The sequence below is a fragment of the Caloenas nicobarica genome, chromosome 1 (genome assembly GCF_036013445.1).
Source record: "Caloenas nicobarica isolate bCalNic1 chromosome 1, bCalNic1.hap1, whole genome shotgun sequence".
NCBI lineage: Eukaryota > Metazoa > Chordata > Aves > Columbiformes > Columbidae > Caloenas > Caloenas nicobarica.
The window spans coordinates 5139881-5164585 of NC_088245.1; the positions used below are offsets into that span (position 1 = coordinate 5139881).

The 24705-nt window shown below is 43.8% G+C and overlaps 2 protein-coding genes across 3 annotated transcripts in view; one reads left to right on the top strand and one right to left on the bottom strand.

Moving 5' to 3' along the window:
• The window catches only part of ITIH2 (inter-alpha-trypsin inhibitor heavy chain 2), a 30985-nt gene extending 26978 nt beyond the window's left edge, over nucleotides 1-4007 (top strand). Inside the window, exons 18-21 of the mRNA XM_065653098.1 lie at nucleotides 143-341; nucleotides 1037-1209; nucleotides 1946-2057; nucleotides 3655-4007. Coding sequence (XP_065509170.1) covers nucleotides 143-341; nucleotides 1037-1209; nucleotides 1946-2057; nucleotides 3655-3802 — 632 coding nt within the window. The 3' untranslated portion in view covers nucleotides 3803-4007. The remainder of the gene's footprint in view (nucleotides 1-142; nucleotides 342-1036; nucleotides 1210-1945; nucleotides 2058-3654) is intronic.
• Nucleotides 4008-6997: 2990 nt separating this feature from the next.
• KIN (Kin17 DNA and RNA binding protein) lies at nucleotides 6998-24701 on the bottom strand. Of its 2 annotated transcripts, none has more exons than XM_065640273.1 (13): nucleotides 24523-24701; nucleotides 22005-22099; nucleotides 21072-21115; nucleotides 20833-20955; nucleotides 19717-19898; nucleotides 18245-18293; nucleotides 17866-17923; nucleotides 13779-13899; nucleotides 13235-13285; nucleotides 12550-12618; nucleotides 11374-11473; nucleotides 9766-9866; nucleotides 6998-7947 (listed from the first exon to the last, which is right to left on the bottom strand). In XM_065640273.1, exons 1-13 carry the CDS (start codon nucleotides 24634-24636, stop codon nucleotides 7885-7887), a joined length of 1170 nt encoding a protein of 389 aa, XP_065496345.1. In that variant the 5' UTR covers nucleotides 24637-24701; the 3' UTR covers nucleotides 6998-7884. The 2 variants fall into 2 exon arrangements, with proteins under 2 accessions (XP_065496345.1, XP_065496336.1); XM_065640264.1 differs by having other exon boundaries at nucleotides 13779-13902.
• Nucleotides 24702-24705: the final 4 nt, after the last annotated feature.

Genomic DNA, 24705 nt, shown 5'->3' on the forward strand with positions numbered 1-24705 from the left:
AGCTATTAGGAAAAACTTTTTCACTGTGAGGACAGCCACTTGTTTCTGCTGATCCCATGGTATTCCGTGCTGAGATCAGAACTCCAAGTCTCTAAGTGGTGCTCCAAGATTTAGGCAAGATCTGTTTCTCTGCTCTTCACAGGAGTTGTGGTCAATGGGCAGCTCGTTGGAGCCAAGAAAATGGAGAATAAGAAACTCAACACATACTTCGGTAAAATTGGTTTTTATTTCAAAAACAAAGGCCTGAAGGTGGAGATCACCACAGAAACAATAACACTGAAAGATGGATCTTACAGCATCACACTGACCTGGTCAGACACGGGGCACATCATTCGGAAACAGTAAGTTGCTGAGCATTTGTTGTCTACCCTGTGGAAACCATTTGCAACAACAGCATTGGACTGACCCAGCTGTGGGTGGGATCCAGGCCACAGGGTGCCTAACCATGAGCATGTGAATCTTAGCTTGATGTCTAAGCTCTCGTTACAGTTAATGAAATTAGGCAGCAGGGTCAAGATAGTGATTCAGTTGACCAGACACAAGTAGAAAGAGCTGAATTCCTCTCCCTACTGCTGACTGCATTAGCTGAGACCAGGATTCAGTTGCCTAAACACAAGCACCTAATGTTATTTGAGATACCTTTGGGGTTCCTGATGTGATGGGAGACATGACGTACAACATCCAGGAGACCTTCACCTTCAGATTAACAGCGAGCAGCCATGTTGGACACCCTACAGCACTAGACATGTTTTCAGGCAAACGGATCACTTCCAAAACCTCCAATCATTGTAGCAAGAGCTTTAATTTGTAGGGCAAGATTTGGTTGCCTGAACATGGGCATGAAGTATCAGTCCTACTAAGCACTGTCCTGCCAGACCTCTGGGTACCACTCCCAAGGCTGTGGGTTTCTGATGGATCCTCTGTCATGTCTGTCATCCCTGTGCGGTTATTCTAATAACTAAGAGCATCTTAAGGGGCCTGAGAGCTTCTGTGTGGGCAGCTGAACTGAGTCCTTCCTTTGGTTCATCTCTGCTAGGCTTCTTATATCTGTGAAGAAAGAAAATAACGTTACCATTACCATGGGCGAGGAGATGTCCTTCATGGTTGTGCTGCACCGTGTGTGGAAGAATCACCCAGTTAATGTCAACTTCCTGGGAATCTACATTCCTCCTGAAAACCAGTTCTCTCCTGAAGCCCACGGGCTGATAGGTAAAGGCTGCGGGTGGGGCAGTGGGAATGGGAGGGCACTAGGAAGGGGTTTTGCTAGATCTTTGAGTGAACTCGTTGGTGTTGGCGTCCTGATGGAGAAGGTGTGAAAATTATTTAAATAGAAAATGGGAGAGATTCCTGTAATGTCCTGGAAGCCCCAAGGACATTGTAGAACATCTGGGACTAGAGACGATTCCTCATCCCAGCTGGGGAGGGTGGTTTCCAAACAAGCCTGACTAGACTTGGTGACACTGTGACAGAGCTTTCCTGGCATGGCTAATCTGCTGCAGGCTGAAAATAAAAAGACTGAAACAAACCCTTAATAAACCTTCTTTCTAATAAGATTTCTGTGCAAACATTCATAACTCGGCTCTCCCCTGAACGACAGCAATGGCATAAAACAAAACCAAGGGCTCCGTTCACAGGGAAAATCAGCCCTCCCAGCCCTGGACCCACCCAAGGCTCCTTTTAAGATGTGAGAATCCCATGCAGCAGAGGTTGTTTTCCCAAATACTCTTCTCAGCTCCAATCTGCTTATTTAGAAGTTTGCTGGTTCAAAAGCAAAGCTGTTTACCCTCCTGATCTGATGGCGCTGGAGACACGGTGCCCTGTGATCCACGCAGGAGGCATTCGCCTGATGCAGCCCGTTTGTTTTTCCAAAAGTGCCCAGCAGCAGCTTCCATGACAGCCCCAAAAGTCAGGACACGCAAAGAACTTTAAACCTCTCTTTAATCAGGTCAGTTTACATCTGAACCAGAAGTGTATATCCACGACCAAAGACCTGAGCAAGATCCAGAGAAACCACAAGCCACCATGGAAGTGAAAGGCAACAAACTCACTGTTACCAGGTAGGAATAATATATTTTATTCCTCTCTTTCTAAATCTCGCTTCGTTTTGATGACATCGATGACCACAGGCTTATGAAGTCTCAAGGATCTTGGGGGAAAAAAATCCCTGTTTTCCCTCTGCTAGCAATCTGGTTTTAGTTAGTGAAACACTTGGGACAAAATCACAGGACGGTTGGGGTTGGAAGGGACCTCTGGAGATCATCCAGTCCAACCCACCTGCTAACGCAGGGTCACCAGAGCAGATCACACAGGAAGGTGTCCAGGCGGGTTTGAATGTCTCCAGAGAAGGAGACTCCACAGCCTCTCTGGGCAGCCTGGTCCAGGCTCTGGCACCTCAAAGGAAAGAAGTTTCTCCTCATATTCAGATGGAACCTCCTGTGCTTCAGTCTGTGCCCGTTGCCCCTCATCCTGTCGTTGGGCACCACTGAACAGAGTCTGGTCCATCCTCTTGACCCCCACCCTGGAGATATTTATAACCATTGATCAGATCCCCTCTCAGCTTCTCCTCTCCAGGCTGAACAGCCTCAGCTCTCTCAGTCTTTCCTCATAAGAAAGGTGCTCTAGGCCCCTCATCATCTTTGTAGCTCTCCACTCGACTCCCTCCAGCGAATTGAACAAGTTGGGTTCTTTCATATTCTTGCATGAACTGTTGTGTCCTTACAGCTGCCCAGCATCTGACCTTGGCCAGGCCCTGTCAAAGTGTCTGGGACCCCCACAAAAGGGCTCACGAGCTCATAGAACTGTAAAATTAATGGTATTTTGGAGTTGTTTCCACTTTCTGCTGGTGGAAGACACACATCTCACTACTTTAGCAGAGCAGTGCTATGAATGAGCAGAATGAATGAGCAACACTACAGGCTTGGGGAAGAGCGACTGGAAAGCTGCCCAGTGGAAAAGGATCTGGGGTGTTGGTGACAGCAGCTGAATATGAACCAGTGTGTGCCCAGGTGGCCAAAAACGCCACCAGCATCCTGGCTTGTATCAGCACTAGCGTGGCCAGCAGGACCAGGGCAGTGACCGTGTACTGGGCACTGGGGAGGCCAAACCTCGAATCCTGGCTTCAGTTTTGGGCCCCTCACAACAAGAAAGGCCTTGAGGTGCTGGAGCGAGTTGAGAGAAGGGAACGGAGCTGGGGAAGGGGCTGGAGCACAAGTGTGATGGGAGCGGCTGAGGGAGCTGGGGGTTCAGCTGGAGAACAGGAGCTGAGGGGAGACCTTCTGATCTCTGAACTGCCTGAAAGGAGCTTGGAGCACGGAGGTTGTTGGTCTCGTCTCCCAAGTTACAAGCGATAGAATGAAATGGCCTCAAGTTGCACCAGGGAAGGTTTAGACTGGATATTAGGAAACACTTTTTCCTGGAAAGGGATGCTGGGCATTGGAACAGGCTGCCCAGAGCAGTGGTGGAATCACCATCTCTGGAGCTGTTTAAAAGACATGTACGGTCTTACAGACATGGTTTAGTGAGGGACTAGACACTGTTAGATTAAAGGTTGGACCTGACGATCTTAAAGATCTTTTCCAATCAAAATGATTCTGTGACTATCAATGTCATCTTGTCGTGTCGTGACCTTCATTTTGAGTGGCCCTTTCCTCACAGGGGGTTGCAGAAGGACTACAGGACAGACCGCGTGCTTGGGACAGAGGTGCAGTGCTGGTTTGTGCACAACAGCGGGAAAGGGTTCATCGACGGCCACTACAAAGATTACCTCGTCCCCACCCTGTACAGCTTTCTGAAGAAACCCTGAATGCTCCAACACAAAACCAGTTTATTATAAAAAAATTCTGATCTGCTCCTTCATGCCAAACCAACTCTTCTGAAGAGTAGCTGTCAGCCTGTCAAGCCAGATCAACCAAAGGTGACTTCACCACCATTTGCTTTATAAATGATCAGTGTTTCAAAGGAATGTAACTCCCTTTCCTGTTAAAAAATGAAATCCGTAATAAAGTGACATGCTGGGTTGTAGTATATGTATCTTGCTCTTGCTGTGTCTGATTTATTGGATAGTAAACTCCATTAAAATTTTCAGCTATTTTGTAATGCACATTTCATAGCAGATTTGCAACAGTATTTGGGCTCATGCAGTGGGGGTAACCCACACAAACAGATTTAATACGTACACCTTTGCTTTTTCAGACTGCTGGGAAAATTAAGTTTATACACTGCTGGATGGGGCAAAAAGGACAACATGCATTAGATGTAAAGGAAATTTAACAGGAAAGGAACATGGGCTCTGCAATAGGAATCATGAGGAGTCTCCAGTCTTAAGGACGGGTTAACCAACAGAATGTCCTCGAAATAACCGATGCTACCATATCACAGGGAAATGAATTACATAAGCTCAAGACAACCTCCAGCCTATTTTTTGTGAAAATTTCAACATCACAGTGGAGTTCACATGAAGATGCATATATCTGAGAAAGCAGGAAACATTCAGACTATATAGAAATCACCATCAGTACTAAAAGCTTCCCTCCCAGCAAGATAAGCTCCCAAAAGATGCCTTAACTCTTCAAGAGTATTCATCAATGAATGAGAGCAGTAGCAAAACAAATACGTGTGTGTATGTACCTAGAGACAGACTTAAAACTCCACTTTCTGGCAACCTTAGAAAAAAAATGATGGCCAGATCCTTCTCAGCAGCCCTAATCTAGGAAGGGGCCTCAGGTAACCCACTTGCCATTCAGAACTTTGGTTTCCTTATAAACTAGAGGCTGGTACGTGACCTTTCTTGCAGCCATGGTGTCCACAGAGAGGATCAATGTGTTTTAAGCGTCTTTCCAAAGTAACTCTTGGAAACATAAACAACTTCCCCACAAACCATTCACCGTTCCTTTGAACTCATTTATTATCTTTGGCCTCCACAACATCCTGCAGCAGTGAGTTCCCCAGTTTACCTAGGCTCTGTGCTGAGGGTGTTTTTGAGTCCCCAAATCAGTGATTTCCTTGTTTCCCAGCTTCTGTGTGAATACAAGCAATGAATAATCGTTCTCTGGTCTTCTCCACACAATTTGTAACCTTACATGTCTATTATATTCACTTTAATTCCTCAGGGTCCAGAATGTTAAGTGCAATTATTTTCAGTGATTCAGAAGCTGCTCTGTTTTTTCACTTACCCTCGTTACTCTCCTGCACAGCTCTTCTCAGTCAGTACCTGTTATTTCAGAAACAGCAGGGCCGTTTATACAATCCAGGCTGCAAAAAGAGCCTGAATTTACAGACAAGTGTGTCTTCTGACTCCAGTTCCCTTCCACATAATTCTCCATTCGTAGAACCATAGAACCATTTTGGTTGGAAAAGACCTTTAAGGTCATTGAGTCCAACCATTAACCCAACACTGCCAAGTTCACCTCTAAACCATGTCCCTGAGAACCTCATCTATATGTCTTTTAAAACCTCCGGGGACGGTGACTCCACCACCTCCCTGGGCAGCCTGTTCCAATGCCCGACAACCCCTTCCGGGAAGAAATTTTTCCCAATATTCCAATCTAAGCCTCCCCTGGAGCAACTTGAGGCTGTTTCCTCTCATTCTGTTGCTTGTTCCTTGGGAGCAGAGCCCGATCCCCCCTGGCTCCAAGCTCCTTCCAGGCAGTTCAGAGATCAGAAGGTCTCCCCTCAGCTCCTGTTCTCCAGCTGAACCCCCAGCTCCCTCAGCCGCTCCCATCACACTTGTGCTCCAGCCCCTTCCCCAGCTCCGTTCCCTTCTCTGAACTCTCTTCTTTCTTCAAATACCGTGTTAGTGCTTGACTCTGTCTTGCATTTATGTCCAGGACCCCAGCAAAGCCATCTGATGTCCTGTGCCAGTTTATCTCAGACTACTACAGACAGCAGCTGTTTCACCAAACCCCTGCAATCTTTCAGCGTTTCCTGCAGGGGTCCCCTGGAAACCAAAAATCAACAAGACACTGAACCTTTGAGGCAAGGGACAAGGAACAGTGACTTTTGCCCCTAGCAACCTTGAACTTGCAAGATAACCCATGTGTGCATCATGGGCCCTGGGGGTCCTGGGGACAGCAGGATGACCATGAGCCAGCACTGTGCCCTTGTGGCCAGGAAGGCCAATGGGACCTGGGGTGTATTAGAAGTGGGGTGATCAGTAGGTCGAGAGAGGTTCTCCTTCCCCTCCACTCTGCCCTGGTGAGACCTCATCTGGAATATTGTGTCCAGTTCTGGGCCCCTTAGTTCCAGAAGGACAGGGAACTGCTGGAGAGAGTCCAGCACAGGGCAACAAAGATGATGGAGTGGAGCACCTCGCGTGTGAGGAAAGGCTGAGGGAGCTGGGGCTCTTTAGCCTGGAGAAGAGGAGACTGAGGGGTGACCTCATTAATGTTTATAAATATATAAAGGGTGGGTGTCACGAGGATGGAGCCAGGCTCTTCTTGGTGACAACCAACGATAGGACAAGGGGCAATGGGTGCAAACTGAAACACAGGAGGTTCCATTTAAATAGGAGAAGACACTTCTTCTCAGTGAAGGTAACAGAGCCTGGACCAGGCTGCCCAGGGAGGTTGTGGAGTCTCCTTCTCTGGAGACATTCAAACCCACCTGGACACCTTCCTGTGTAACCTCATCTGGGTGTTCCTGCTCCAGCAGGGGGATTGGACTGGATGATCTTTCGAGGTCCCTTCCAATCCCTAACATTCTGTGATCATGATGGCATCCTGCCCTCAGCTGAGATCTCCTCTCAAGGGGATGGGGCTGTTGGGTTTCTCTCCATCAGGTTCCAGAGACACACACCAAGCCAGGGGCAGACCGGACCATCGGGTGATGGTTTGTACTTTGCCTGGGACAATTTGCATCTCTCTTGCACAGCAGCACAGCAGCTGGGCGCTCTGCTGTGCTCTGTGGTAGATACAAACCAACAGACGCCTCACGCACTTAAAAGGTTGATAAGAAATATAGTGACCTGAGAAAGGTTTATGTTTATTCCCGAACTGCCTTAGAAATTAAACATTGTACAAAATGTGACATTTTTTTAAAAAAATAAAATGGCAATGTTACATCATTTAGCATAACTTATGTTACTCATGTAGCAGAGTGACAATGGAAGCATGAACAAAAGAAAAGACTCTGGAAAACCAAAAGAGAAATCACCAATTTGTATCTGCACACACTTCTGCTGGCATCTGAGAAACCCTACAAGTAACATCCATCTTGGGCTCCAACTGAAGATAACTTGTATATTCGTATTATTAGGAACCCTGACAAACAAGATGACAGAGGAGTGATGACTTGCGTTCTACTTACCACTGATGTGCTAAGCAAAAATAAATTGATGACAGCAATTAATAAACCAGATCATTCTGACAAGACTGAGCAAAACAACCCCTTGCGGCACTGTTACCTTCCTGCTACTGTCCTGATCCCTTCCCTTGTTCCTGCAGCCAGAAATCACTTTTGGCTGCAAACTTGAGAAATGTGTTGTTTAAACTCCCCTGGCTTTGACACACACCACCTGCCTCAAGCAGCTACTTGTAGGTAATTCTCTCTCTTATGGAACTGGTAATATATTTCAGTAAATAAAATCTTCCAGCCTGCAGGTGTCTGCTATGTTTTACAAAAGGAAAATGAAACAAATATTATAACACAACTTCGATATAGAATCAGGTGAAATATTTCCCTTGATAAGATTTCCACAAACATTTTATGTAATAAATCCATAGTGATCTTTAAATAAATCCAGTTTGCTTGTGGTTAATTGCTATATACATTATAAATACATACGCACACACAATTAAAACCCTGACACAGTAGAGTCTTGTGTCTGCCTGCAAGACGGCAGAAAGATTTTTTGGGAATCAAAATCTTTTCTGATCCACAATTAGCGCCTCAGGCAAGTTTGGAAATGTCTTCGTACTGGATATCTTCAACTCGGCGTCCTTTTAAAGGTCCCTGGAGAATGACATAGTAGAAGAAATAAGATCAAAATATAAATCTGTTTGTTTACTGAATTCCCAATAGGGAGCTTAAAATAAGATGGCTAAGGGGGCTGGTATGAAATATCATCACGTTTAGACATTTTTCAAGAAGCACAACCAAAATGAACAGCACTGGGAATCACAGGCATTAGCGTTTTTACTCAGTGCTGCACCCAGTAAAAACAAAACAACCGCTTTTCTGTTTAAGTGTTCTGCCCAAAAACCACGTATAGCTGCACATCGGATGCTGGACAGGGGGTGCGTAGCAGAATGCAGCCAAAAAACTGCAGGTTTGGGATTCGCTCATGACACAACATTTTCTGTTTCTTTATTTTCAGCCTGACCAAAGAATGTAACAGGGTCTCAACACTATCCCAGAAATATTTTCACTTTCAAGACACTATTTGTGATAGTTAAAGTCCTTGTTATTTTGGGGCAAACAGCAGCTGTTTTGAAATAATTCACCATGAACTTTTAAGTAGTAAAAGATCTAATTTTCAACACAAACTTCTTATCTATAAAAATCCTGGTCACTCTACAAACAATAAGAAATTCTCACAGACTTCATTGGTTTCCAGTACTAGCTTCACTCTTTTTTTAATGTATAGACTCAGAGCTCATGCAGGAAAGGGAAATCTTAACACCTACAAGCACAAGAACTAGAAAAAAACATGAGGAATAAATTTTTGACACTGAAGGTGGTCAAACACCGGCCCAGGTTGGCCAGAGAGGTGGTGGATGCCGCATCCCTGGAAACATTCAAGGCCAGGCTGGACGGGGCTCTGAGCAACCTGAGCTGGTGCAGATGTCCCTGCTCATGGCAGGGGTGGCACTGGATGAGCTTTGAAGGTCCATTCCAACCCAAACCATTGTATGATTCTATGAAACACTATCCTGGCTTTCCAAGGCCAACGTTATCATGATCCTTAGCTCCAACTAAAGCTCCTTCTGTGATCAGGACAACTGCACAGTCTGTGCTCAAGCAAATTCTCCAAAATCCAATATGGGCTAAGTTTCTGCAGCCCTTCTTCGAATGGGATCCTAACAGGGTCTCTCTCCTGAAAGCTGTGTTCAAGAAATTTGACTTTGAGCCAATATCCTTTCTCCTGCATCAATGAGTTTAAAGATCGGTTTTGCAGAGGAGAATGAAGAAGTAGCCACACAGACATGATGACATGGCCTAATTTTAGCCCAGAAAAAGGTGATACGTAAAACAAACAAACAAAAAACCTAACAACAACAAAAGACACCCCACAAACAAATAAAACAGCAAAACCAAACAAAACCCCCCAAAACAAGACTGAAAAACAAACCAACCAAACAAAAACCCAACACAAACACAAACCCCAAAAAACAACCATAATTGTTAACCATGAACAAAACAAGTAAGCACATGAAGCCCCACGTTCAGTCTGGAAAAGCCAGGAGAAAATTCACCTCCTTGCATATTTCACATTTTTCACCTTCCCACAAAACAGTGCAACAACAGCCACATTCAAAATAAACATACAAAATGTTTTGCAAGTCTCTTTCAAATTCAAAACTCGACAAAACAAGCATCCTGGCATCTTTTTAAAGGCAAACAGCAGAACATCAGTCTGCAGTGGGGAATATGTGGCTGTTTTCCTACGGGTTGGGAATACGCAGAAGGTGACCACAGCGTTTTGCACACCATAAATAAATCCCACCTCTAAGACAGGACTAACGATAGCATCTGTCTTTGTGAAAGCTCTCCAATGTACACATGAAAAGTGCTCTATGCAAACAAAATCTTGCAGTGTTCGCTACTTACAGAGTCGATGATTATTGTCACTGAAAACTTCTTTTCATTGATAGACTCCAAGATGCCTTCATTTCCCCTGTAACCACCATTTACTACCATCACTTTCTTGCCTGAAATGAGAAAAAGCAAAAAAGTAACACAACAGGGCTCCCAGCTTCTTTTGATGAAGTTGTGTTCAACTCCACTGACTGCTGGGAAAGAGAAGGTTTCTCCCAGCAGCTCCAGCAAGCACCTCCCAGCTTTGCCTCACAGAATCACAGAACAGTTGGCGTTGGAAGGGACCTCTGGAGATCACCTAGTCCAACCCACCTGCTAAAGCAGGGTCACCAGAGCAGATCACCCAGGAATGTGTCCAGGGAGGTTTTGAATGTCTCCAGAGAGGAGACTCCACAACCTCTCCGGGCAGCCTGTACCAGGGCTCTGGCTCCTCAAAGGAAAGAAGTTTCTCCTCATATTCAGATGGACTCTCCTGTGCTTCAGTCTGTGCCTGTTGCCTCTCATCCTGTCATTGGGCACCACTGAACAGTCTGGTCCATCCTCTTGACACCCACCCTGGAGATATTTATAACCATGGATGAGATCCCCTCTCAGCTTCTCTTCTCCAGGCTGAACAGCCTCAGCTCTCTCAGTCTTTCCTCATAAGAAAGATGCTCCAGACCCCTCATCATCTTTGTAGCCTGCCGCTGGACTCTCTCCATTAATTCCTCGTCCTTCTTAAGCTGGGGAGCCCAGAAGTGGACACATTACAGCCTGCCTGTTTCCAAAGCACAGCTCTGTTTACTGCTCCTGGCTACACATACTGTGGGCTGAAACAATTGAAACTACATCAAGATGCCAAATCCGTTTCTTCCACATCCCATTCCCTGTACTAATGGCTCAGTGTACCTCCTTTTCCCCTTCTGTCTCACACAGGCAGTCCCCCTCAAGACGTCACTCCTAGTGACAGAGCTCACCTACAAGCACCCTTACACTACAGAGCGCTCACTGATACCATCATCCAGCTCCTCACCAGCTGCAGAAACGCAGAATGCAGCAGGTCTGCTGAAGAATCTGCAAATCCCCAAATCCTACAGCCTGTTTCCCCATGCACTGTGTTCTGCTTAGCGCTACCCTGACTGTTTCCTGAAGTACTGGTCAGATGCTACACACAAACATTAGTGTGTGCCAGCCAAAGAAATGCCAGTGAACCAAACATGAGGTGAGGGAAGCTTTGCCAAGTGCCCACAGCTATTTGAGGCATGACTTTGGAAGGGAAAATACAGGATAAATATGACCAAGGGCTCTGCAGGGCTCCCAGAGATGCTTCCTGGCAGCTGAAGAGAGATGCTCTCATCTCATCAAATGAGCTGATTCCTAAAGCACTTCTGTCTTCTCAGAAAATAATCTAATTCGTACGAGAAAGGACTGTGAGGACTCAAAGCAGAGGCAATGTAATAATTGCCTAGAAAGTAACCAGGGGATATTTGGTAAATGATCAACCCAGCTTGCAAAATGCTGTCCCAAGAACAAGACAGCTCTTGTTATGGTACTTTCAAGTACATGAATTATAGTTTAAAATAATCGAAATATAAGTTTTGCAGTGACAGCTATGCTGAAAAATGAACAAAATAGCTATACCTGGTGCAGGTATGACAGTTTCCAGATGTGTCTGATCCAGCTTCAGTTTGTCTCCAGAATCAATCATCTTCACAACTGCTGTATATTTGTCAATCACTTCCTGTTGTGAAAAGCAGAGGCCAATCAGAAAAATAAAATATATTAAAAAAAAAATCTAATTTTACATTTCAAAATTAAACAAATTCAGGACCACAAGTCTGTACTTCCACATTTCCAAAAGCAGAAAGGGACTCCTGAGCTGTCCTAAAGGCATCCAGCTTTCACCAACTGCTGACCAGCCCCACTCTGAAGTTAAGTCTTGATTAAAAGGGCTCCTCTTGAACACCAGTGACGGGTTTAACTGACCACTAATTTTGTCAGCCTTCTCTGAAGGTTTTGTCAACCTTCAGGTCAGCTATCTTGGCTATTCTCTCAAAGACAGAGATTAAATTAGAGCCTTCTTTCCCCCATGGGAGGCAAAGCTGGCTGGAAGCCACACAGCAACAACTGAGATACTATTACCTCTCAATTAAGGGAAATGTCACTGATCATCTTTGCACCTGGAATAAACCATGTTCTACCTCTCATATTCAGCGCTCAACACAAGACAGACATCAGGCTTATAAACCCTTCCAGATCTCTATCAAAAAAGCAGTGATTTTGAGCTCTATACGCTCTAGTCGATCATTCAAAACGCACCTGGGTGTCGTTTTTAGCACCTTTGCCAGCAACTGTTGAGTCCTGGACTGCCCAGCACAACATCATTTCACTGGCAGTGGCTAAAAGCACTTCCAAACAGAGCAAGGCTGACAGCCTGCAGATTTTGTATAGAAATGGGATCTTGTTCAAAGGCAGCCTCTAGTTTAAATATATGAGCAAAACCGACTAGCCTGAGAGTAAAACACAATTGCGCTGCACTTGGTCATATCAAAAAGGGACTATTCTCCAAGGCAGATGTTTTAATAGGGACAAAATATGCAGGACGAAAGAGTGCTTAAGAAAGAATCACTGAGCAAGCGACATTAAACCAATTCAGAGATTCACTCCCTGCCCAGAATAAGCCCCAGTAAAATGAAGGTGACGTTTCAGCTCCTGTCAGTGTTGACTTACGGCTGAACAACTTGCACAGTGAAACAAAACTTCAGAAGTTATCTGATCTCAGAAGAGCCTAGCCAATGCCACATTTGTATACTTTACCTTAACAACTGCCTTCTTCTTGTGATACTTCTCTCCAAGTTTCTTCGTTATAATTTTTACAATGATATCCTGGAATATTTGAAAGGAGACAAATAAGAAGATGCAAAAAATATACAAACAACTACACAATCTAAACTAATTGCACATTCACGTTGCTCTGACTCCAGGCACAGACGAGAGTAGAGACTCAGCATTCAGGAACTTGTCTTTATCCTTCAATTACTGTCTCAAAGTAATACTTTTGTTTGTTTGTTTTACAACTACGGTTACAGTTGAATTCAGGATATAATGTGAAAGTCCTCAATGGGTCAAGGGCCAGACTTCTTGATCTAGAAGTCCAGTCAAAAACCAGAAGCGGAGATGAGGTCTCTCAGCTCAAAGGCTGATGTTGACTTCTACGTGCCAGCAAAATCATGATTTAAACATGATTTGTAAAGACTCACAGTAACAACTCTTTAATTAGAGAATTCCACCCCATCTGAGGTCAGGCATATGACACTTCAGACTGCAGATCCTGCAGTAATTCCTCCCAGATACTGTAATACTTCACATTTGGCAGCTTGCAGAATAAGAGTGAATTTAGTTTGGAATCTGCTCTTGGATCTTCACACAAATCAACAGTGGCTTTAGAGATGAAGAATTGGTTTTATTTGGTATAATAATTATAATTTTTTAAGACACTTACAGGCTGCAACCAGTAGTCTCTTCGAGATGTTCTTTTCTTCTCCTCTTCAAGCTACAGAAAAAAAAAAAAATCACCATTTACTTCCTGCTTTCACTGCAACTTTCCAATGTCTTTGAAAAGCTGAACCAATTCTCTAGGCTCACATCAAAAGGGGAATAAAAAAACCAAAAAAAAAAAACCAAAAAAAGCCCTAAATATGGGTAAGTCAGTATGTGCTTGCTGCATAAAAATCAACCTGATGAGATCCAGGCATCCATAATAAAATGATGGAGATTTATATTTGTTTTGTGTCAAGATTTGTTTTATTTCTAGATATTTTCTTCTCTTCCAAAATCGGTATTCCTTTACTTCCAACATCTGAGTTGTCTGTGGAATAGGGACAGATGAGCAGCAGAAACCAGTTTTAATGGGGAAGTGAGATAATTGTGCCTGCTAAGATACGAAAGTCTGAATGCCACATGAACTGAAGGTCTGAGGTCACTTCAAAGGATGCCCTGGTAAAGTGCACAGGGTTACAAATACACAGATTCTGCACAATTATTACCTCCATAATCTCATCCAATGCAGACTTCTTCTTTTTCTCTTTGGACTGACCAGAGCTATGAGCTGATTCTTTTCTTTTAACTGCCCCTTCCACCATCTTCAGTGCATTTGCTCCAAGGACACTGCTGGAAGAGTAAGATGGTGTTTTCACAGCAGACCTTACACTGTTTCCTCTACCAAGATGCATTTGAAGAACCAGCTGTGCAAAAAGGCCTGCTGATCTATTTAATTTGAGTTGTGCAAGTCACCTTCCAGACCCTGCATGCCTTCTTCTCTAGGACTGCATTTGGCAGCTAGAACTGATCTCCTTGAGGTGTAAACTCCACACTCACTGACATTTGCTGCCAGCAGTCCGGTAGAAGGAAAGCAACTTAATGATCATTTCACCAGCACAAAAACCAAATAGTTGATCGGGGACTTGAGGTCAATGGAGAAGACAAAAGCAGGCCTGCAAATAGGGTTTTCAAATTCAAAAGGACAAACTTGTGGCTTTAGTGAAGCCACCTGGATAAAGCAACTCTCAAACATGGTAGACGTCTAGAACTCTGTCCAGAAAGAGATGCTTAACCTATCCAGCAACGGGAGAAAACACACAGGAATCACAGAATCATTTTCGTTGGAAGAGACTCTCAGGATCATCGAGTACAACCATAACCTAACTCTAGCACTAAACCATGTCCCTAAGAACCTTGTCTATGCGACTTTTGAACACCTCCAGGGATGATGATTCCACCACTGCCCTGGGCAGCCTGTTCCAATGCCTGACATACCTTTCCGTGAAGAATCTTTTCCTAATCTGTAGAAAAGACCTGCACACTCAGCAAATAAACACCATCTTCACAATCATATTTAAAATACGGAAACAGTCTACGAGTTTTGAAAGAAAAGAGCAATCAGTACAAAAAGCTACATATCAGGGAACATCTAGGTAAAGTAAGAACTGCCAAAATAACAGTTTGAGTTAAGCCATTTTTATAAAGGACATTTGAGTGCAGTAAAAAAAAAAAAAAAAAACACACGAAACAAAACACTACGTGTTGTTTCATACAGAAAGACGGAGACGGCTGCTGTGAGCTGGACAGTAAGGCAATATTAATACAGCCTTACAACAAATCGCATGTTCTGCCTGTGGTGGGGATGTTGGATATACTAGCAAAGGGAAGATATATAATTGGAATGAAGATGCAGAAATGGCAGTAGAAGCAAAATTGAGAGAAAAATTGTATTTCAGAGGAAGCCTGGATAATCTCCATGGCAGAGTTCTGGAAGAAATAGCACATTAAATCACAAATCAAATAGCAAGTACTCAACATCTCGTAAAAGTTAACGTACAATTAAAACAAGTGCAGTGCCTATATTTAAGAAGGAAAACTGTAGCTGTGAGGTTACTAACAGATTCCTGGGTGTCTGCACTAAAACAAATCTTATTTAACATATACATTAAGGACCTGGGACAAGGAGTGAGAGGTCACCAATACTGTTAGTGTGTGTCATCAGTGTGGAGGACACAAGAAAGAACTGGACACCAGAAGGGACTGGTTCATCCTAAAAAAACCACAAAATTCAACAGCACATTATGCAAGCTCACATACTTTGGAAAAGTTTACTCTGATTACCTTCTATCTACAGAGAGCTGTTTAAGAACAACAAATCAGAAAGGATTCTGGCTATGATCACAGATGACAGCTACCAGTGTGGACCAGTCATGAAAGAGTCAAATACAACCCTAGGAAGCATCAAGACAGACGAGCATTAGTGCCTTGTATAAGCCACGATGACATTTCATTCGCAGTATGCACAGTTGATCAGCTGCCCTGTTCAAGATTAGCTGAAACTGGAGCAAGGACAAGGAAGGGATATTCAGTGGATCAGGGAATGGAGAAATAAAGAACTACTTACATTGAATGTTCATACCAACATGACAGCAACTGGTATAAACCAGCCATGACTATGTTTACCTGGGAAATTACAGACAAGGTTCTAACGATCAGAGCAAACACGTTTTGACGGATCTTCCCATGGGATTATAGGGCGGGGGATCTTCCCGTAGACTATAGGGCCATCCCTGTGCACAACTGAGGCTGATCAGTGTGCAGACAGGACTGGTACACTTGCAAGACTGCAGACAGGAGTCAGTGCCCTTGAGAATCATATAGAATAGTTTGGGTTGGAAGGGACCTTCAAAGCTCATCCAGTGCCCCCCCTGCCATGAGCAGGGACATCTTCACCAGCTCAGGTTGCTCAGAGCCCCGTCCAGCCTGGCTTGGGATGTCTCCAGGGATGGGGCATCCACCACCTCTCTGGCCAACCTGGGCCAGGCTCTCACCACCCTCAGGGGCAACAATTTCCTCCTCATGTCTGGCCTGAATCTCCCCTCCTTCAGTTTAAAACCATCACCCCTTGTCCTGTCACAACAGGCCCTGCTAAAAGGTCTGTCCCCATCTTTCTTAATGCCCCTTTTAAGTACCAAAAGGCCACAATACGGTCTCTCTCAGGAAAGTAGCTTGAAAGGAGCTTCTGCTCGTTCCTTTACTAGATGTAAATATAATCTTAGTTGTCTACTCGGTGAGTTAAGCAGGGATTTGAGGATGTAAGTTCTTGGAGGAAAAAAGTAAACCCGGGGCTCCCAGTTTGCTCAAGGGCAGGCAGCACCAGCAGCCGTGCCCACAGTGGTCAGTCCTCACTCCATGTCAGCCACACAGATGTTCAAGGAAAGGCACATCTCCCCTCCCACTCCATCTCTGTACCCAGCTACCAGTATCCCCATGCCCTCAGAACTCTACCATTCACTATCTAGGATCTTCTGGCCCTATTTCTGTAGCCTCACTCATGAAATACAAGTGCCAGGTTTCTTGTGTTGTAAGCATGGAAGGTGGGAAGCCAGCAGTCCTGCTGCACACTGCACTGGGCACCAGGTTGAACTCAACTGATCTTCAGTAACAGCCAGAAGCTGCAGAACACACCTTGACGCTGTCACAGGGAAGCAGTTTCTATATACAACTCAGAAGTGATTCCTGTATCTAGATCTATGTCACCTATACCAGTGACATATAAACCATCATCCAGTCACTTTACCATGAAGTGGGTATCCTAATTTTGCTTCTGCACTACCTTTATAAATTTTGCAGACAAGTATTTCTCACACACTGCGAAAAAAAACAGACTACTTGATATATGATTTCACATTCAGCCAAATTTTAGCAAGCACCTTAAGTATTCCTCACTGACACTATTCAAGTGAGTGTCTGAATTAAGTTTCAGACTCATCTTAAGCACAACTCAATGCTTAGGGATAATTTACAAGTTTTCCTCAAAGCCTGAAATCTGTACCTATTATTGCAAAGAACTACTTAATTGTCTCATTTTCTGCCTGGCAAATCTCCCATCAGATACCTTATCTAAGAGTTGAGCTTGTGATGAGAGGAAAGCTTTCATTTTACCCGAAATACATTTAATTACAATATTGCCTCACATGAAAAAATGTACTGCTCATCAAACAGTTTCACAGACTGCTATAAGTCAGCATTGTTTGCATTATTGATCGCTTTTGTCCTGCGCTGCTCATGGTTATACGATGACAATTACATTCCTGAGCTTCAGAAAGATTTACATCAGGTAGATTCAAGCTTCTTAAATGATGATCAGAGAAAGTATTACCTCCAATTAGAGAAGGCAATCAAACCTTTTAGGAACCAAAATTAACAAGTCATGAATATGCATTTGTAGGAGGCAGCTGGGACGAGATGGAATTCACTTCAAATGCTCTGACTGGATCCCTTTTCCACCCTCTCACGTCAGTATCTCCTCAGAGAAAGCTGCAAACACCTAGAACTTCATGGGCTTCTGCCATGAACCATCGTGAATTCAAGAAGGGTCCTCAATGCACACATTTAAGATAAACCCATTTACCCATTTTAAATATAAAAGGAACCACGAAGTCACCTAGTATCCCCTGCTGAACAACATGACAGGATGAGATATTAGACTCCAAATATTTCAGGACAAGATACATCTTCCTGCCCGTACAAATATCATTGTCCTCTAAGTGCTTTGCAACAGTAAAGGTTGCCCTTCAATTCTTTTCTCACCTTGTTTTAGAAGATGCTGCTATTGAAGTACTTGCTCCTTTGTTTAAATTAAATGTAACTAAAAAATAAAAAGACATTACTCTATTTCTATCTTTAAACATAACTGCATTGAAGGATGTTACAATTTTTTAAATCTGCAAATGGAAAAGATCATAAATTTGAAAATATTTACTAATGTATGTTTTGGTTCATCTTTTAAAATAAGTTACTTTAAACGTTATAAGAAAGAACACTCTGTACTTCCATATTCCAGTGCTCTTTATAATGGCTCTCAAAGCACTGTATGAAGCACTGAGCAGGCCTCAGCGCTCATCTCATTTTAATCACAAAATCAGCTTATGTATGTTCTAGAAAATTACATATATCAAAATCTGGTTACCTTTTTCTTCTTCATTTTCTCTGCTCAGTTCGGTATAGACTGGCTTTTCCTGCCAAAAAAAGACACAAAACACATTTCAAGAGTCAAACAGAAACCTGAGCCAAGATATCATTTTTTGGTGATCATTGATTAGCTCAGTTTTACAGACTACTGTGAGATTATTACAAGTGACTGTAATATTCAACCTGGCTTGATTCATAGAAGATTATAAATTGAAAACATGATCTCATTACAGGCTCCTGTGCAAAATTCTCTAATTAACACTCTCTACAGAGATGCTGTCTAAACTTGCTTGATTCCAGCATGAAAGTGGCCTTACTGTAGCAGTCTTCTCTACTTGAACCAGCACGATTAGACAGGTTTCTGGACAGACTGAAGACTCAAAGCAGGAAATTCTGGAATCCTTCCAAATTTTTAGCACCAAAGGCTCAGACCATTTAAATTTCAATTAGTTTTAAATTAAGAAACAGATAATTGTTAACAACGGCATTTAAATGTACTTATCAACAGTCAGCATCAAATGGGAGGTTCCAGTCCCAGGCAACAACATGTGTGGAAGTCATGGAATTATGCCAAATAAACAGATCCCAAATACCACACCAGCACTACCAAAATATAACTTTTCACTATGTGGATTTTATTACGTCAGCCCTGCCCCACCTTCAGGTTATTTATCTCAGCCTTCCCACTGTACTTGTTATTTGCAGCCCTAAAAATTGTGAAATACCATAAAAGACAACATGTCATGCTGGTTACTGTATTGTTTACTCTCCCTTCCTAAATTCAAGGGTGATTTTTAAATCACTAGTCACTTGAAGAGCAGTAATTATTACTCCTTTAGTACTAAAGTGAGCCAGATACAAAGTAACCCTAAGTTTTCCTCTGGAGCAGGTTATAATCTAAGATAACTGTATAGCAGAAAATGCAGAACATAAGCAAATTGATGTGGTAATCCAAGCATGGAAGAAGACAGATTAAATCAAAGTCTGAAATGGCCAGGATTGGACACTACAGCCACAGGATGTGATTTTAGTAGATTTCAAAAATCACATCAAATCTAAAAGGAGCTGAAACCTCTGTTTTCCTTTATTTATTTATTTATTTTAAACTGTCAGTCCATAGAGGACCTGAATGTTCATCAGCTGTAGAAGCCACTAGTTGGTTACTCAAGGAAGTGTAACAAATTGCAATTTCAACAGAAACAAGTTAGGTGAGGCTGCTATCAGAAGTATCTGGGAGAAGACTATTCCTTGTGGCTTAGAAGAAAACAGCAATGCAACCAAATATGCCCACTGTTCCCCAGTTTGAACTGGTGGTGAGCCTGTAACCTAAAGCACGAAGCTTATTCATCACCTTCTAACTGCCAGTAAAGAAAATACCAGTGCAAGGATCCCACCAGCGTCGAATTCACCATTAACTTAACCAAGAGGAGTTTTGAGCTGAGGGTTGATACACAGTGTAATTTTCCTTACCAGTTCTTTCCCCTCCAAACCTCTTCTAACTTGTTGTTCAATGAATTTAGCAGTTTTTTCTTCATCATCAAGGTCCTGTTTCTTCTTCCTCTCTAGTTCTTGCTGCCTGCGAATAGTCTCCGGGTCCCTATCAATATATTGAATGTACCAGCCTTTTGGAGTCTCATCAACCTTGCAGAGACCTAAAAAGTCAATGCAAGATAAAGATTAATAATCACAAAAGCAAGCAAGGGAAAAAGAAAATATCAAGATTATTTGCACAGTCCATGATCACTGTAACAATGCAGATACTTTACCAGAGACAATGTACCCCTTACTGGCCTAGTAAAATTGACTTTGAATTATCTTTATTATCTGTTTCTGCCCTTCAGCTAGCCGGTTCTATTTGGAAATAGGCCAGAGTACATAATAAAGTGGATTGTTTGATAATACTTCCCTTATTGAAGAAAATATTTCCTTCCCACTGTTTTAACAAGGAAAAAACCAGAAATCTAACATATATAAACAATACACACTAATAGCATCATGCTAAAGGAAACTTTACTATGCTACGCTGTTGTTACTAACTCATTAGAGTGTGACTTTTCAAGCCCTATATGACTCCTGAACATATCCTGTAGGACACAGGGAATCAGAGCCAAAGTAAACTTTCTGCCATTGAATCGCTCTTTCTCCCATGGAACACAAAACTGCAGATCTCAAGCTTTAACCCTTTCACCAGGCCAAGAATGGAAACAACTGCTCCCTTCTTGTCACCTTAAATATGGAAAGATTCTGAAGTCATAAAAATGTTCTATCATAATTTTTGATTTTTAAATGGCAACTGCCGGAAGTTGGTTTGGAATTTATAGCAATACCTCCAGTAAATATAGCCCAACAGATGAAACAAGGAAAAGTTTGTGACTGACATATTTATCCCAGATTTCCGACATTTTTATAAGCAAATTCCTAATAGCACAGAAATATGTTTGGACATCTGTTAATATATATGCAGGAAGGGAGAAGAAGAAAGCAAAAGGAAATGGGAGACCTAACATAAACATTTACTGATCACTTATCAGCAACGCAATTACCCAATAACATAAAAACTTCCCAACCCTGAGCAACTACATTTACCTTCTCTCCCCAGCCATTTCGTAAAATCAGTCAGTGTCTCCCACTGTGTGGCATTCATGTGGATGTGTTCTCGATGACTGATATATTCATTGTACACAATATTATTGTGAACTCTCTTTGTTCCTGAAATATAGAATTATGAAATATAAATATGGGATCTAGGAGAAAGGAAGCAAAACTTCTTGCACTGAGCTAATAAAAGGCATTAAAAACAAACAAATAGGCAGTAAAATATTTACCAAATCGCCTCCTGAGCAGTTCTAGGAAATCATTTCGGAACTCCCTTAGGGGATAAAAAGAAAGTATTTGAGTAAAACTTTTAATGATTACAAAGCAATTTTCTATTGTCATTAAGAACGAAATACCTGCAGTATAAAAATGAGTATTCTTTTGAAGAGAGTATAATGAAATTCAGACACTCACTTCCTTTTTTCTGTAAACTAGCATTAAATGCATTACGCATGCACAAAGAAACACAATATGGTACCTGCACATACAAATTAAATCTTCAAAAGGATAATCCCCTTTCAAAGGGATAAAATGGAAAGAACGAAATGTAAACACTTCCCCCTAATTGCTGGTATTTCATTACCAGGTATCTTCCCAGGTTGGCTGACACCAAACACAGGACAGGACAAAGGGCAGCAGCAGGAGATGGGAGGGACTGATCACTCATCTCGCTGCTAATTCAAGAGCTTGAGTATAAAGCCTCGTTTCAGTCTCGTGCTGGAGACAGCTCCAGTCAACCCAGTTGTCACACAGGTCAGCCGGACAAAGGACTGGGGGAAACTGCAGGAGGTTAATCACACCCTTGACTTGTTATCGCTCTGTAATGGCTCTATTTTTTTTTTAGCCCTTTGTAACTCCGCCTGTGTGGCAGTCACTTAGCTGGGGCAGAACAGTGATGTGTTTTGTAACACAGAGCAACGTAAAACGGGACTCAGACACGGGATAAAACTGCCAAATTTGCTTAAACATCATGGCTCCCTGAAACCTCTCACGTGTGTTCAAAAGTGACATCACCTAGATTTTCAAACTGCCATTAAAAAAAGAGCTGATGCTAAAATGTATCAGAATAAAGTGTCTTCAGTGGGACATGTTGAGCTAGAGGTACAGCTGCACAGATGGGATAGAGGAACAAAGACCTGGGTAGGAAAATATAGCAAACTTACTGAGAAAAGTAATCCATGAATTGTTGAGGATTTTCAGAAGCCAGCAACAATTGCCTCTGGTGGGACTCAGACATGCAATGACATTTGAAGCCATTCTATAAAATAAAAATACTTTGTCTGTCTTTGTTTCAATTTGCAACACTTGCACAGCTGAAGAGTATTAAAAATAACATTTTATAAGTGAAATTTCTTAGTGGATTCACAGAAAACACCTTAACTCAGCCACAGCCTACATTGGGTGGTTGTCCCTACTGACTGAGGAAGCCAGAAACAAAACTCTCCAGAGCTCAAGAGCCTTAAGACAAACTGTGAATGGGGTTATGAGTCAGGACATTCCAGCAGTTTGAGCGCTCAAGCTATGGACTGCGATGGTTTGGCCACCTCTGGCACAGGGTTGAAGTCATCTGAGCTCCCAAAAAAGCACCCAGACACAGAACATTTGACCGCATCCTTTTGTTTTCTAATGTAATGCTCTTCCATCACAATACGACTAAACCTACAGCAAATTTCATTCCACAGGAGCCCTGTCCCCCTTTACAGAAAGATCAGGTTGTAACTCAGTGAAGCTTTTTCGCCTGTAGTCTCTGGGAAGCTAACAGGATTTGAGCTTCTTGAGTGAAAGAGACAGGGGGGCAGAAAGAGCTGAAGAACGAACCAATTAAACATCCACAGGATACTTTATTTCTCTAAGGCACATTAAAGAGCCTATTCACGGAGAATGGAAAACTAAAAGCACAATTAACCCAAGCAGAGGTACTTTTGGAGCACAATCTGGTGGAAATCAGGAAGAAGAGGATACTGCATTCCACAGGCATCTGGGTCCAAGTAAACAAACAAGTGAAAAGAAGAGGGGGAAGCTTCAGAGAAAAAGCATAACAGAAGAAGGGAAGAAGGTGAGCCAGAGGCAGAAGGAAGGAGCCCTTAGTACAGGACAGACATGGACCTGTTGGAAAGGGGCCAGGGGAGCCACAGAAATGATCTGAGGCTGGAACAGCTCTGCTGGGAGGATAGGCTGAGAAAGTTGGGGTGTTCAGCCTGGAGAAGAGAAGGCTCTGGGGAGACCTTATTGCAGCCTTTCTGTACTTAAAAGGGGCTGATAAGAAAGATGGGGACAGACTTTTTAGCAGGGCCTGTTGACAGGACAAGGTGTGATGGTTTTAAACTAAAGGAGGGGAGATTCAGGCCAGACATGAGGAAGAAATTTTTTGCAATGAGGGTGGTGAAACACTGGCCCAGGTTGCTCAGAGGGGTGGTGGATGCCCCATCTCTGGAGACAACCCAGGCCAGGCTGGACGGGCCTCTGAGCAACCTGATCTGGGTGAAGATGTCCCTGCTCATGGCAGGGGTCAGACTAGATGAGCTCTGATGGTCTCTTCCAACTCAAACCATTCTGTGAAGAGAGCGTTTGCAGTGCTCCGGATGTACATCCCCTTGGGCATGTCACTGCATCCACCCCGTTCCCAAGAAAAATCATGGCTGGCCTCAACTCCTCCCTAAGGTGGATAGGAGCCACCTAATTCTTAACCCCACTGATCCCTCAAGGTAAGTATGAGGGAATCATCCCTCCAGGGGGTTTGGGGCCACCCTGTGCTCCTTCTCACTCCCAGGTAAACAGTCACTCTGCAAGAGACGAAACACCCTTAAAGATGGATCAAAGCCAAGACACTTTCTCCAAAGTGGATGAGGATTTCTCCCATGGGGGATCCCAAAGAGATCACCTCACCTCCAGCAACTGGGAACCTCCCAAGTCCCATCGATCTGCCCACAACAGGACCATGGTCCATACAAGAGGGACTGTGAACCCTGAGAGGAGAAAAATGGCCCTTTCCAACGCCTCCCTAAAGAGAGCTGCCACTCCCCATGCTCCTAGCAAGTGAGGCCATAGAGTCATAGAACAGTTTGGGTTGGAAGGGACCTTCAAAGCTCATCCAGTCCAACCCCTGCGATGAGCAAGGACATCTTCTCCCAGATCAGGTTGCTCAGAGCCCCGTCCAGCCTGGCCTGGGATGTCTCCAGAGATGGGGCATCCACCACCTCTCTGGGCAACCTGGGCCAGCGTCCACAATGCTCCTTAGAAAGATCGCACCCCACAGATGGGATCACAGCCCCCACAAGGAGACTGGGGACATTTACAAGGGGAATCTGGGCCAGCCTTGCACTCCCCACCAGGGAACTTGGGAAACCTACAAGGTTATGAGGCCAGATAAGGCAACTGCAGCCCCCCACAAGAGGGTTGGGGACCGCAACAAGGGCGATGGGAGCCCCCTGTGTCTCCCTCAATGGTACTGCGGACGCTTACAAGGGGGATGGGAGCCCCCATAAGAGCACTGAGGATCCCAACCGCGGGGATCTGACCCTCCTGCATATACCCCAGAGATCGGGCCCCCTCAAGGGGACCGGGCTTCCCTACAAGAGAGTCGGAGCCCCCTGTGCCCCCTCACACACGATCACTCTCCCTCCCCAAGAGACCAAGGCCCACCCGGGCCCGCAGGCCCGGTCACTGCCCGGGCGGGTTTACCTCATCGCGGCACTGCTTCTGGCACATCTGGCAGTACCAACGCAACTTCTGCAGACCCTTGGACTTGATCCGGTTAGCGATGGCCTTGGGGCTGAGGAAATCCGCCTTCCCCATGGCGGCGACGACACGAAACCTCCGAAAGCTCCGCCACCCCCGTCACGTCCGCCACTCCGCCCCGCCGGA